Source organism: Sorex fumeus, unplaced genomic scaffold (assembly GCF_029834395.1).
Source record: "Sorex fumeus unplaced genomic scaffold, SorFum_2.1 ptg000009l, whole genome shotgun sequence".
NCBI lineage: Eukaryota > Metazoa > Chordata > Mammalia > Eulipotyphla > Soricidae > Sorex > Sorex fumeus.
In genome coordinates this window covers 23,185,710-23,201,118 of record NW_026606066.1, presented here as the reverse complement: position 1 = coordinate 23,201,118, position 15,409 = coordinate 23,185,710, and the positions used below count along the sequence as shown (strand labels likewise).

Below are 15,409 nucleotides of genomic sequence, written 5' to 3'. Positions count from 1 at the left end.
TTGATAGATTTCTCTATGTTTATACATTAAAATGAAAGTCAAGTACAGGAAATTTCTTAAGTAAAGAAAAATTAGCAGTTTTGGCATAGAGTAAAGGTCAGATTTACTATAGGTTAGGATTATTGCTAGATTTAGGGATTGTGTAGGCTTTAGGTGTTAAGTATTTCTGTGATCAAAGCTAAAAAGGCAAGTGAATTATTGGGTGATTGTTAAATTTGAGCTAATTGGTAGATTTGTGTCTGTTAGGTCAGGGGGAGTATAATAATAGGATTAGCATTAGTCTCCAGCTAAGGTTAGGGTTAAGTTTGGATGGTTTAAGCATTCGTTTTTCTGGGTGCATACATAAAAATGAAAGTTAAGTATAGGCCAATTTAAATTTAGGGTAATTGCAAATTTTTAGCATCAGGAAGAGATAGGCTAAGTATTAGTTAAGATTAGAGCCAGGAAATGTGTAGGTTTTAGGTGTGAGTCTACCTGTTTTTCCAGATAAAAACAGAATTGCAGAATTGGGCAACTTAAATTTTAGTTAATTGGTAGGTTTATGTCTATGCTTTTTGGTTAGGGTTAGTGTATTGATAAAATCGGAATTAGAATTAGTTTAGGGATAGGCTAGGGTTTTATTTTCATGAGTTGTATGTTAACTTTTTATCAGTTCATACTTAAAAAGTATTGATAATTATAGGCAAATCTTTAAATTTAATAAAATTGGTAGTTTTTAGCATCAGTAAGAGTCAGGCTTAGTATGGGTTAGGATTAGGGCTAGAGTTAGGATTAGGAATTCCGTAGGGTTTAGGTGTTAAGTTTTGTCATAGTGAATGTTAAGAAGGCAAGTGTAGTATTGGAAGATTGTTAACTTTGGGTTAATTCGTATGTTTATGCCTATGCTTAAGACAGGATTAGTATAATGATAGTATTACTAATGGGATTGAGTCAGGGTTAGAGTTAAATTGTCTTTAGGTTAGGTCTCAGGTGTTTCTGTATTCATGCTCAAAAGTGAAAGTTAGATATAGGTAGATCTTTAAATTTCATATAATTTTCATTTTTGGCATCATTCAAGGGTAGGCATAGTATGAGGGTTAGGTATCAGATTAAGTCTACAATTAGTGTTGTACATTGTTTAGCATTTAGGTGTGAAGAATTGCTATGTTCAAAGTCAAGTGAAGTATTGGGTGATTGTTAAATTTGAGTTAATTGATATGCTTTTGCCTACGCTTTTGTCAGGATTAGTATAATGACAGGATTAGCATTAGGATTAGCCAAGTGCTAGGGTTAGGGTAAGGTTTGTGTGTGGTTTAGGCATTAAGTTTTTCTACGTTCATTCTTAAAAATGAAAGTCTAGGGAGATCCTTAAATTTGGGATAATCATTCATTTGGGGGCTTGGCTTCAAAACAGAGGAAGATTTTATTTATTTATGTATGTATTCTGGATTTTGGGGTCATACCCAGCGATGCTCAGGGTTACTCCTGGCTCTGAACTCAGGAATTACTCCTGGTGGTGCTTGGGGGACCATATGGAATGCTGGGGATTGAACCCCGGTCGGCCACATGCAAGGCAAATGATCTGCCACTGTATTATCACTCCAGTCCCCCAAATTGGTAGTTTTTGACATCAGTATAGGTACATTTACTATTGATTAGGATTAGGGCTAGAGTTAGGGCTAGGGACTGTGTAGTGTTCAGGTAGGTAAGTACTGCTATGCACAAAGTTAAAAGGCAAATGAATGATTGGGCAAGTGTTGAATTTTACCTAATTGGTAGGTTTATGCCTATGCTGAGTCAGGGTTAGTACTATGATAGGATTAGTATCAAAATTAGCCTAGGGGGTAGGGTTAGGATTAGGTTTTCAGATGTTTTAGGTCTTAACTTTTTTATATTCATACATTAAAATGGAAGTTAAGTATATCTCCAAATTTAGAAAAATTGGTCATATCTAGCATCAGTAAAAGTGAGGATAAGTATGGGTAGGGTTAATACTAGGATTAGGTCTATGGTTAGGGCTAAGGATTATTTAGGATTTAGATGTTAAGAATTTCTGTGTTCAAAGTTAAAAGGGCACATAAAGCATTGGATGATTGTTAAAATGGGCTATTAGGTTTTTGCTTATACTTGGGTCAGAATTAGTATTATGATAGGATTTATCATTAGGATTAGCCTATTTCTGGGGTTAGGGCTAGATTGTGGTTTTAAATCTGACTTTTTTGTTCATACATTAAAATTAAAGTTATATATATGACATATTTAGAAAAATTTCTCATTTTGACTAGTAATGGTCAGGCTTAGTTTGGGTTAGGTTTAGGATTAGGGCTGCTGTTAGGTTAGGGTCTGTGTACCATTCAGGTGTTAAGTATTGCTGTTTTCAAGTTAATAAAACAAGCTAAGTATTAAAAATTGTTAAAATGGGGCTAACTGGTAGATTTATGCCTAAATTGCATAATGGTTTTTATATGAATAGGATTAGTATTATGATTTTCCCTTGTCCCTAATGTTAAGGTTAGGTCCCTGGAGAATTTATGCATTAGCTTTTTCTGTGTTCATAATTAAAAATGTATCTTAAGTGCAGGGAGATCTTACATTTTAGGAGAATTGGTATCTTTTGCCATCAGAAAAGCTCAGGTTTAGTGTGGGTTAGGGTTAGAATTAGGATTAGGGCTAGGGTTAGGGTTAGTGATCATATAGGGTTTAGGTATTAAGTGTTACTGTTATTCAAACTTAAAATGGAAAGTGAAGAATTGAGCAATTGTTATAATTGGATTAACTGGTTGTTTCATGCTTATGCTTGAATTAATGTTAGTATACTGATAGGATTAGCATTAGGATGAGCCTAGGGCTAGTGAAAAGGTTAGGTTCTGAGGAGGTTTTAGGTCTTAACTGTCTTGTGTTCATGCATCAAAATGAAACTTAAGTACAGGGAGATCTTTAAATTTGAGAAAATTTTGGTCATTTTTCATATCAGTTCAAGGTCAGTCTTACATGGGTTAGGGTTAGGGTTAGGGCTAGGTATTGTACAGGATTTAGATGTTAAATTTTGCTGTTTTCAAACTTAAAAAGCAAGTGAAGTATAGCACAGTGGGTAGGGTGTTTGCCTTGCATGCTGCCGATCTGGCCAACCTGGCCAACCCAAGTTCGATTCCTCCACCCCTCTCGGAGAGCCTGGAAAGCTCCCGAGAGAATCTCGCACAGACAGCAAAGCCTGGAAAGCTCCCTGTGAAGTATTCGCTATGCCAAACGCAGTAACAACAAAGTCTCACAATGGAGACCTTACTGGCCCACTTGAGCCCAGTAACCGATGAACAACAAGAAGACAGTACTACAGTGCTAAATTTGGGACAACTGGTACATTTATGTCTATGCATAGTTAAGGTTAGTATAATGATAGAGTTAGCATGTGAAAAGCAGGAGTCAGATTTTCCAAACCAGATAGACACAGACAGAGCAGTTTGAAATATAAATACGCAGTTATCTGATCCTTGTGTCAGGAAGGGTTTTCTCAACCTTGGGCACACTTTAGATTCACCTAAGGGAACTTTAAAATGTAAAACCTAGGGTCATTTAGATTAATTGTAAAATTAATTGTACAGTTGTTCAAATGTTGAGCATAACTCCAGAGCACTTTATGTCTGGGGAAATCGAGGGGGGCAATGTAGGGGACCTAGATCCCGGTTTAAGGTCCCCAGAAAATCTCAGCTGTCATTTTCTTTCCCCGGCCCCATGACACTTGCTGCTGTAGGGAATGGCCCTCATCTGGAAGCTGAACAGATCACTCACAACCTTCTCCTTTGAGTAGCCGCAAACTATAGAGAGGATGCCAATGAAAACTTCTTAGATGGGTCCCTTTAGTTTTGAGTCAGACTTTTGGAGCCTCACCCAGCAGTTCTCAGAGCTTACTCCTGGCTCTGCACTCAGGGATCACTCTGTGGTGTTACGAGGGTGACCTATGCAATGCCAGGACAGAACCAGAGGGAGCCATGTGTAAAGCAAGTACCTTGCCCACTGTGATCTCTCTCCAATTTGGGCCCTTTATTGCAGCGCAGAACAGCCAGGTCAAGGAGATGGAGCTATTCTCCTCCTCAGAGGTTTGATCTAAAAGGCTTTGATCTGTTAAGAGTTCTGCTGGGTAAGCCTGTTGGGTAAGTCTGCTGTGGCAGTTTGAGTATGATGCTCAGAATGAAGCTAAAATTCCCAAAGGGGCTCTGCCTGAAATAGTAAGTGTGGGGCTTGGGATGGTTATTTGTCTTTACCCTCAAATCTCCTGTTAACTTATAAATTTGACTCTACCCTTGGTTATAGCATAATTAAATTCACTTTACCCCCATGACTTTGAGTATGTATGCTTGTTAGAATCGCATTGTTCTTCACAACAGGTTGTTGAAAATGTCAAGTCTGTTATCCATCTCACCAGCTACCCTTTCCATAAATGGGACAAACTGGCAACAAGTGTCAATCAATTCCTTACCTATCTGAAAACACTCAGCAGGTAGGAAAATTGCAATCTCTGGCACTTCCTTGGCCATCTTGGCACTAATACCATGATCTATGCACCTCAACACCACCTTCCCACTACCACCATTCCATAGTCAACATGTTTTCATCTTGGCCACAGAAATATCATAATAGGTTTTACTAAGGACAAAATTCCAAACATCCTGTGTCTACAACATTTTCATGATCACTAGAAGTGCGATTGAATGATGCTTAGTGGAGGGAAATGACTTGGAATAATGTTGGAGGAAACTTGTATCTGTAGCAGCCCCACAATTATAAAACAATAATATTGATGCTAGAGTAAAACATAGATATAAATAACAAAACTAACAAAGGAAAGATAAATAAATTTTAAAAAGCTAAAACAAATTTAAAAAAATGTTTTTGTTGTTTTATAGATTTAGGTAGTGCTGGGAATTGAACCTAGGTCCTCAACACACAAGCCATGTCCTCTACCACTGAAACACATCCCCAGTCCCACTTGGATTGGCTTTGCAAGAATACCAAACAAGGATGTTAGCCTGACATGCCTCATTTTTGGTGAACCTATGTGAACAATGACAGGGGTTTATTTCTAAGAATTCAAGTAGTATTCTAAGAGTGGGCAGGCATCTCAGTAATGAGTCCAAGGTAGAAGTCAAACTTACCAAATGAAAGTTTTCAGATTCTGCTGCCTTTCCTTCTTTGAAAAAAGGTAGCACCTTCTTTTTCCACTCCTCCAACACTCTTCCTTCTACTCCGACTTCTTCAGAGATCACTGACACTGGATCATCAGTTACAGCTTAATATTCTCTCAGTGCCGAGCAAGGGTTATCACTCATCCCAGCCAAGAAACTTGAGCTCCTCTACTACAACTAAGCACTCTCCTTACAACCCCCTTGCTAGCTCCGGTTTCAGTCTCCCTGTGCCATGTTTTCAGCCTTTCCAGACTGAGCTGGGGTAGGGGGTCATTCTCTTTCACAGAAAAAAAGTGAGCAAAATAGGACCCAATCTTGGAACGATGGCTCTTTTCTAGAACTCCTACAAATGTTCCTTTACTTGAATATAAAAAATTTCCAGAACCAAGGGGGAAGGTTATGCCTAGCAATGGGGTAGAAGGAATCCTCTAGAGACAAGCGGTCAAGTCCCCATCACACAACTCACCAATAAAGCTGCCACAAAGGATGGAACTTATATGATAGAAAAAAGCACTGGACTTTGGATCTCTTTAGACGCTGATGGCAATTACCAAGAGAACTGCATCCAAATGGGTAGTTCCTGTCATTGTATTCATGGGTGGAAGAGAATTCACATCTAGCAGTAGGTCTTATGAAAGGCATTATGACAATGAATATTCATGGCAGAGACCTTCTGATAGGTACAAACTAGTGGGGCTTTATTGAGAAATCAGTCTTCATTCTCTCTCAATTCCCCATATAATCATCAATCAAACAATTAGCTGAACTTTCAAATGGATTGATCTCATGGATAGCTCTTTTAAATGAAAGGTCTGAATTCTTGCGCTACAAGAAAAATTAACTCCTTACAATATAAATTCACCTTTGGGATCTTTTCTTTGACAGCACCTAGAATAAACCCAATGCTTACTACTACATCCTGATCTGAGGACTTTGTACTCACTACTCATAACAGCTCTGTTGGGGGTAATAGTATTATGTCTTCCTTTTACAAGGAAGGAAACTGGGAAAAGGAAATCATGAGATGGTGGCACTTGAACACACGAAGACTGACTTAGAATACCATATACTGCAATAATGACCTAGTTTTCTACCCCTTTCTGACTCTGTGCTTGGAACCTTGTTGTCAGTGTAGAAGAGCCCCAGCTAGCCTTTTGGTAGATAAGAAATGACATGAAGCAAAATTATTGAACCCACTGACATCCTAGACCAGCCAGCCCCCAGGCAAATCCCCTGTTGAGTGCAGATATAGGGGCTAACCCAACAAAGATCCAGAGAACCACTCAGAGAACTCACAGATCATTACATTTCATAAGAAAAAATATAAGAGCAATGTTTTTAAGCATTACATTTGCTACATACCAGCAGATAACTGACCAACTATGCTTGACCACAATTCTGTATTTTCTTCTTGATGATACCAACTTCGTCTGACTCTAGGATTCTTCTGGAATAGACAGCTCCAGCTATTCAAAGTCTTCTCCCAGATTGCCACCTCATCTCTCTTCATCCTTGATTTTGTCCCTGCCAGTATGCCAATCATAAAAGCGGTTTACAACTATTCCCTATCTTCTCTAGGCTTTCATTTTCAGAGTCAAGAGAAAACTAGATTGCCTTAATTTCTTTAGTACTATCTTGAGCTCTGTTTCCTTGCCTGCCCTCTTTGCCCATCTCCCCATCTTTTAGAAACTAAATTGGAATTAACCAAAGTGATTGGGGCCAAAATAATGAAAGCCAGGTAATGAGGGAGAAAGCACAGATACTGCTCTAAGTGAACACCTTGGAGTCTTCAGTCATTCCCTTCTCTCATGATGGGCTTCTTACTCTACTCAAAGGGGACTGGTAATCCTTGAAGGTATGTTTCTTTCTGTCTTGATTCTTGATCCTCAAATGAAACTTTGCAAAATGTAACCCTCTGGGCATTCCAAGATATAAGGGGCAACAAGCTGTACCTCCACTGGCACTCATGGCCCCAGCTGCTCAACTCAAAATAAAGCATTTGGAAACATGTTTTACGGAGCAGAAGACTTCCAGGCCATTACTGCCAGCTGCCTCCAGCTGAGTTCCCATGAAGAGGGTACCCCCATTAGTAGGGGGGTTACCTCCAGGCACTCCCAAGATTGACTGAGTGAAATAGGGACCACAATCCATAAAAATGGAGATTATAAATCCCTTACCCCAAAATGAAAAAGATGATTATTTTTTATAACATGATTATTTTTTTAGTGATATATTTTTAAAGCTTTCTGCAATTAAGCACTCAATAAACACTAAATGATGCTAATTCTTCTAGCTCCTTCTGCTTTATGAGCAAAGTCTTGGGATTGGGAGGGTTCATTGCTCAAAAGCCCAATAACTAAGTGACCTGGGTTGGTGAAGAGAAACCAAAATTCCCTCAGGGCAGAGCTTGCCTCCTTGTGCCATTAAACACCCACCCCCCTCATCCCCCCATTCATTACACTTCACCAACAATTGTTTAGGTTTAATTTCTTCTGCTTATATTTCACTGCCCTGAAGGGAAATGTCCGGTGCCGACTCTGTAATAGTAAGACAATTACTGGTGACTCAGGGCTCCCCGCTGTCTCGGCAATTTTTCCGCAGCTGAGGAGTAGGCTTCCCATGTTGGAACAATTTGGCTTCTGAATTAGAAAAGTTAGAATAAAGGAGCTATTTACCTTTAAAAAAAAAGTGACAGAAATTCAGATGAAATTAAATAATAATTCAGTCCAAGGACTCTGTTTCAGAATAAGAGTCAGGTGTGTACCCTGAATCACTGAGATTTTTAGGAAAAACTCAGAAATTTTTCAGATGGGCACCTAAGCTTTCAGAACCCCAAACCCACAGCCTGTCCTACACTGTAAATTTCAGGCAGTCCAACATGATTATCTTTCTTTCTTTCTTTCTTTCTTTCTTTCTTTCTTTCTTTTTTTTTTTTTGGTTAACCAACTTCTACCTCTTTCACCTTTACCAATGAATAAGAAACAATAAAACTATGTTCTCCCTGAAAGACAAGACCATTATTCCTCTTTCTCACTCAAGCATTCAACCTGACTGATTTTGAGTCAACAAAACTAAAGATGACCTAGCATGGAGGGCACAGCATCCCAAATCTCCAGTAAACTGTGTTCCAAAGCATCTTTGAAAATGGGCAGTTTACAGCTTGGAAATCTTTCTTTCCCCCATAAACAAAAATATAGGCTAAATCTTCAGACTCAATTCTAAAGCTCTAGTTAGTCACTAGAGTCTACTAAGGCTCCCCAAAAAAAGAATTTCACGTGTTATATTGCCTCCTCCAAAATAACCACTTAAAATACTGTTTCCACAAGAAAATGCATTCAAATTCAGGACACCAGAAACAGATCTCCATTTGCCCAGAATCAAATTCAGCTTTTTCTTCTTAAAAAAAAAAAGTAGAAAGCAGGCAATGAGGAAGAGATGCAGAAACAACTGACATAACAGTTCCATGATTTGCAAGAGGGGGATGGTTGGGACAGAAAAAGATAACCTGAAGTGCCTCTCAGCTTTTACATAATATATTTCCTGCTACTCTGTTAGTTAAAACCTTTGTCTTAATCATTCTAAATTAGCAACTAAAGGCAGTTGCTTGAAAAGGTGTTTGAGGAAGGGCAGAAATTCTGGTCCTGAGAACCAAAAAGAGCCTTGTTCACCTACGCTGGAGCTCTTGATTGCTGTTTTTCTCTCTTTGCCTAATACAATCATCATTGCTCATGAAATTCTAATTTTCAAGTTTACAAAGTCAGTTTAAGATTGGATGCAAGAGCAGTGCTGGATTATAATCTTTTTTAAAAAATAAAGACACCATATTTATTTACTTCTAAATTTTCCAGTGCCCTTAACTTGATTTAATGTAAAAGATGTGGGGTTTGGAGTAAACTTGTTCAATAATTTTTTACTTCATAATCATATGATCAGAGGCTTCCAGTTTTTTCCTCTAGAAAAGGATGTAGCAATGCTCCCTACCTCCTAGAGTTGAAGTGGGATTTAATGCAACCAATTCTACAAAACAGTTATCAGTGCCTGCCACTGAGTGTGCATTTGGTAGATTGTAGCAGTTATTATTTCTCTGTTATCATTTAGCTAGTTTTCCTTTGTTTTTACCGTTTTTTTGTTTGGGGACTGCAGTCAGCAGTGCTCAGGAGACCATTCGGCACCAGGAATCAACCCTGGGCTACCACATGAAAAGGCTGAGTTACAGGTTTTTGAACCACAGCCTTTGCCCAGTTTTCCTTATTTTGCTTCCAAATTAATTTCTCTCTTCCTCTTATTTTTTGGGGGCGAAGGGGAGCACATTTGCCAATACTCCTGGTTCTATGCTCAGGTGTCACTCCTGCCAGGGCTTAGGGGATCATATGGGGTGCTGAGGATTGAATCCAAGTCTACTGGTTGCACGACAAGAACCTTACCCTCTGTTCCAAATTATCTTCTCAGCCAAGATGATAAACATGGAAGTTTGGGGGCCTGAGAGATAGTACAGGTATTAAGGACATTACCTTGCACATAGGCTGATCCCTGACACCCCATATGGTCTCTGTGTATGGTTCCCCAGCCATTGCCAAGAGTGACCCCTGAGAAAAAGTCCAAAAGTAGGCCCTAACCACAGTTGAGTATGGCCCAATGTTCCATCCAAATCTTGATGTTCGGTTGGTAGAATGGGTTCAGCCTAGTAGCAACTGTCACCCACCAGCAGATTTATCCATTTAGAACCTAAGAGTGTGACCTCTTTGGAAGTAAGAGTCAAGGCAGATATAACTAAGGCTTTTGAGATGAGATCCTCCCCAGATAGAATGGGTCCTAAATTCATAACAAGGGTGCTTGCTAGATAAGGTAGAAAAGAAGGCAGGGATACAAGGAAAAAAAATCAGTGTAAAAATGGAGAGATGGGAATTCTGCTGCTTCAAACCAAGCAACGGTAGGGTTGGGAGAGGAAAGAAGGTTCTCCAGAGGAGGACTCTGTCCATACCTGAGCACAGACTCCCAGCCTCCAGAACTGAGGTAGATCACTGTTGTTTCACTACAACCAAGTTTGTGCTGGCATCTCTAGGAAGCTAACAGACTGGGATGAGAGATAAGCTACATTTGGTGAGAACAGCCTCAAACGCGAATCAGTGATGATCACGAGCCCTCTTTTTCTTGATTCGTAGACTGCAAAGAGATTACCTGCAAGCAAAGGACCGTCACTGGCTTCAGGAACTAGAAGGTTCAGACTGATCGATTGCAACCACTCCTGGACAAGCACATATCTGCCAGCAATCTTAAAAGCATCCTGCATGTTCCCACAGAGAAAGAAGTGTAAGTAATGTGCAGAATGACACTGAAGAGAGAGAGCCACAACGACCTCACTTAAATAGGCAGGTGACATGGGTTTCACACACTCTCACCCATCCCTGCTGTCTTCTGATTCTCTCTGTGGAGGTCAAAATGTCATCAGTCTGAGACCTTAAGTTATGAATTGATAACTGGTTTCCAAGAGACCACCATCATTGTATATTTCTACCCAGTCTGTGGGTTTCTGCCATGACAACTATGAAACAGATCTCCTTCACAGTGAAAAATATACCAGGACAAGATCCTTCAAAACGTTTGCAACTGAAAAAGATTCCTTACAGAGAAAATCCTTAGGAAAGAGATATAGTTGAACCCCCTTGATGCCCAGAGAAAGAGTTTTGATTCTTTTCCTCTTTTCTTTTTCTTTCTTCTGTTTTCTTCTGGAGGAAAACAGCAGCAGACAGAACAGCAACTGTCAGAGATGGGTGACATTTCCAGAGCAAAGGCATTAGGCAAGATGACACATGCTGACAGGTTCAGCAAATAGAGGATGCTCTGCCAATCAGCAGATGATTTCTGCGTGCTCTTAGCAGAGGAAAGATTTTGAGTCATACAGAATTTCAAAGAAGGTCAAGATTGGGGGAGGATGGTTATCTTCTAAACTGAAGGTCAAGGGAAGAAAAGTGGGTGGAGGTAAAAAGGGGATATCAAAGAGCCTGTGAGTGGAAGAACCATCATGACCAAGCTAGGTTCCCCTTCCTTTTTGCTGGAAGCGCCCAAGGAACCTGTGTAATCACCCACCTTGCTGACGTCTGAGTTTAGTTCCTAAGCCCTTTGTCACTTGGGAAAGTCACAATCTCTCCGGATTCCGTCACATTCTATTGTCTTTCTTTACCTAGTAATTTACTCCAGTATTTCCATTAAGGACAAGATTTGTAGGAAAGAGGTGAGACAGGAAGGCCAGAGGGGGAAAATCATCCCAGAGTTCTTTGAAATGGATTTAGCATGCTTTCATTAAAGAGAATTTCAGAAGGCTGAAAATGCTCATATTTTGAGGGGGAGGAGAGGGATTCTAAAACCCAATGGATCAAAATTATTTTTCTGTGGATTTGTCCACTGCTTTTCTCCATGGGGGGGTGGGGGGGGGAACGCTGATAGATAAAAAGTGGGAGGGGTGGAGGGGGAGAGATTACTGGAGAGCCTATTGTGCTTATTTTGGGTTTAGGAGGCCACACCCAGTAGTGCTCAAAGTTTACTCCTGGCTCTGAGCTCAGGGATCACTCCTGGTGGATTTGGGGGAACCTGGGTTAGCCATGCAAGTGCCCCACCAGCTATACTATCTCACTGTCCCCGTGGAGTGCCTATTTAAAATATGTACACGTTTCTTCCCTCTTCCTCCCCCCTCTGTGGAAGGATTCATTCTTAGTGTTCAAAATTAAGATAGTGTGTGTACACATTTCCCACTCCCCCCCCCACCCCAAATAATCTTTCCAAAAAGAACATGACTAATAGGATAATTTCAAGTTAATAACAGTAAGTAGAAGCCCAACAACCCCCCCCCCCGCCCAGTTCTAGGAATTAAAAAACTGTACTGTATATGAATTTAAAAAAATAAATAACCCTCCAATGCTTCCTGCCCTGGACTATCAAATTGACAGCTTAGGGTTGTGACAATGGCAAGAGTTCAGCACACATAATCACACTGATTATCTGCTGAGCGATTATTGTTGACATTCCTTAGTTCTAACTGATTTGTCACTTTCACAGGAGCCAAGAGACAGTGAAAGGGCAGGAGGTTCCTCCAGGAAGAAAGAATTTCTGATACCCCTAACATTTTTTCTAGTAGTTGTTCTGTCCTTGGAGTTCCCTCTGGCCTGGGCAAGGTGTGGGCTTGGGGTTGAGGATTGGTTATCTGTATTTCAGATATGAAAGCTTTTCTGAAGGTGGAAGAGATGAGGGAACTGAATAATATAGAGATGAGTAAAACCAGAGGCATGGCTGAGCACCAAGTACAGAGAGAAAATATATAGTTTTGTATGTCAGTTTAAGCACTCACGTACCCCTTTTTAGTTTTTGGAAGTTAGTATATGTATACAACACATGAGGATGTGGATACTGGTGGTGGGATTGGTTTTAGAACATTGTACACCTAAAACTCAATTACAAATAATTAAGGAAATCATCTGCCTTAATATTTTTAAGTACTAGCAGAAAAAAATAATTTATAAAGAGAAGAAATATATCTAAGTGAATCCTCTCTTATCAAATGTTTGTGTGCATGTGTGCATATATATAAAATATTTATAATATATAAACACATGCACACACACACAAACATACATAGCCAAACACCATTATATGACATATTACTGTTCACAATGCTGTTTTAGGTTCCTATTTTATTACTGTTTTGAGCATTTAGCCATCTATTAATTTAAAAGGTCAGGAGCTGTGTCTTCTCCTCGAATCTATTTTCATACTTTGGAAAAACGCAAAAAAAAAAAAAAAAACCCACACTAACCCTATCTTGGGTGGCAGTCATTTTTGCAAGAGTAGTGGGTGGCTGCTCACATCTGGATTAGGTACAAAATGATAACATTATGATGATGAACAATGCAGAGGCTCATCTGCATATAAATAGACCTAATCAGAAATGCAAATTGCAATCAAGAGAAAAATTTTTAAAGGCTGTGATGGCTGTGTGACTGTGCAGATAAGGAAAGGTTAACACTTGCATTGTTAAACTAGTTAAACGCTCCCAGCCTGCCCAGTGAGAAACGTGAAAAGATACAAATCTCTCAACCTGCAATCTAGCAGGATGGAGCCGCTGGGGAGCTTCATTCCCCACAGAAGAAGAGCTTTGAGCTCGCCACTCATCCATCCGTTTCTGAAGACAGACAACCAAACCTGGGACAACCCCTACCAACGCTTACCATAGAAAAGACTGATTTTTAAATGCCCACCCCACAAACAAGCCACATTCCCCACATTTTTTTCCTCGACAAGGCAACTTAAAAATGAAAAACAAGTCACATGACCGACGTAATATTTTTCTGAAATTCACTTTTTTTTTAGTGCAAAAATATACTATTTTGGACTCCCAAATTTTCCCAAGTAGGAATGATTCTAAATGAAAAAAAAAAAAAAGGCCGGCGACGATTTATGCAATTTATAAGAAAACAACAATATTTAGATAACTAACTAATAAAACATGACATTGCTAGTCTTGTGCACACACAAAAATGAACATTTCAAATGAAATGGTCAAAATTCATTGAGGGGAAAAACGAATAATGAAAATATGAGGTGGTTTCAAGGTCCTAATATTCCTAGGTGTTATATTTTAGCAATATAAAATATTTCTTCCCCCCCCCCAACATACACACTTTTCCTTTTTCAAAAAGAAATACATGTTGTGATCAGATTTTCTCAGGTTCGGAAAGAAAATGTTTACCAAACCATCCGCCGCTTTCCCAAAGAACTAATGGGCCAAGAGCGCCATCTTGTGTCCTACCTTGGAATCTTAAAGAGCGTTTTTACGGGATGCATGTCAAAGAGGGGAGGGTCTCCATCCCCCAGCTCAATAGCTGTGATCCCCAAGGACCAGACGTCACAGCGAGCGTCATAGGAAGAGTCATACTGCTGCTCACAAGCAATGACCTGTCGGGCAAAAGCAGAACAGAACAATCAACTCCACTGTCACCGCAGAGATCGTCAGAGGCCCGTGGCTGTGCCCTTTTCAGTTTCCTTGGCGAGGTGGCCACTGGATTCCAATTATGATAACGTGTGTGTTTTCTGGACCTTATTTACAACTGATTTGTCATTTGTATTATTAGGTTTTTTGATTTGTTCATTTAGGGAGCAATAGTAGAGGAGGGCACTTGTTATGCACGTGGCCAACCCCAGTTCAAACCCCCTGCCCCTCCCTCCACCCCCTGTGATTCCCTTAGCCCTCATGAGTGATCTTTGAGAGCAGATCCAGGAGTAAGCCCTGAGCACAGCTGTGGCCCCCAAAAAACAAAAAAGAAGGAAAAAGTGCCAGTTTAGTACAGTAAATATTACAACAAATCCTCTAGGTACCAAAATAAAAACAGGGCAAGGAGAGGCACCAGAACGGTCATCTCACCACCTCAGTCTTTTCATCATTTAAGAAAAAGCTTTGGGGTGTCCTAGAAATTGAAGAGGAAAGACATTTGTCTTGCACACAGCTGAACCTGGTTCAGTCCCTGGCAGCACATATGGCCCCCCAAGCACCTTGAGGAGTGATCCCTGATAACTGAGGCAGGAGTAAGCCCTGAGCACAGCTGCATGTGGTCTCATTACCAACCCGATCCCAAATGAAAGAACAGAAAAAACTATGTTTTCTTCACCTCATTACCAGATGCTGTACTCAACAGCAAGGAACAGTTTTTCTGTTTGTCCTCAGCACAAAATTCTCACAAGTGTGGCCAGTTGAGCAGAGAGAGGTTGGGGAAATGATGTCATTAGCATAAAACAGGAACCACACCTTTCCAATTCCTTTTCCTAAGAACAGCTGCCCCCTCCTCACACTTCAACATTTGTTTTGCATTTTTCAGAGTCCCCAGCTGCCCCCGTTTGTGGACTAACTGGGCCAACAAGAAGAGCAGAGCCGGAAAATACTCCTGGGCTTGTCATAGATTTGGGAAGCATGGGTTCCTGTAGGAAAATTCATTTCCACCAAGAATTTTACTCAGACCAGGAAAGCTCCTCCATTGCCACAAAGGTGGTGGGATAGGGGGTAGGGGCAGAGAATGTGGAGAAACCTAGACCCCTAGATCTGTCTTCTCAACAATCACAGAGGACCTTCAGCTGTGGGGCAGGTGGAAAGCTTTAAAAGTCTAAAAGTGGTTTTAGTCAAAACAATGTACAAGGTAGATAAATGACAATGGCAAGTGAATAAAGCAGGGGCCAGTGTGACAAGGTTCCCACTCTCTTAGACCATC

At 40.2% G+C, this 15,409-nt stretch overlaps 1 protein-coding gene across 1 annotated transcript in view; it reads right to left on the bottom strand.

Moving 5' to 3' along the window:
* Nucleotides 1-15,409, bottom strand: part of LOC130019802 (myosin-IIIb) — a 410,050-nt gene that overhangs the window by 256,754 nt on the left and 137,887 nt on the right. The window contains exon 8 of the mRNA XM_056110474.1: nucleotides 13,960-14,105. Coding sequence (XP_055966449.1) covers nucleotides 13,960-14,105 — 146 coding nt within the window. The remainder of the gene's footprint in view (nucleotides 1-13,959; nucleotides 14,106-15,409) is intronic.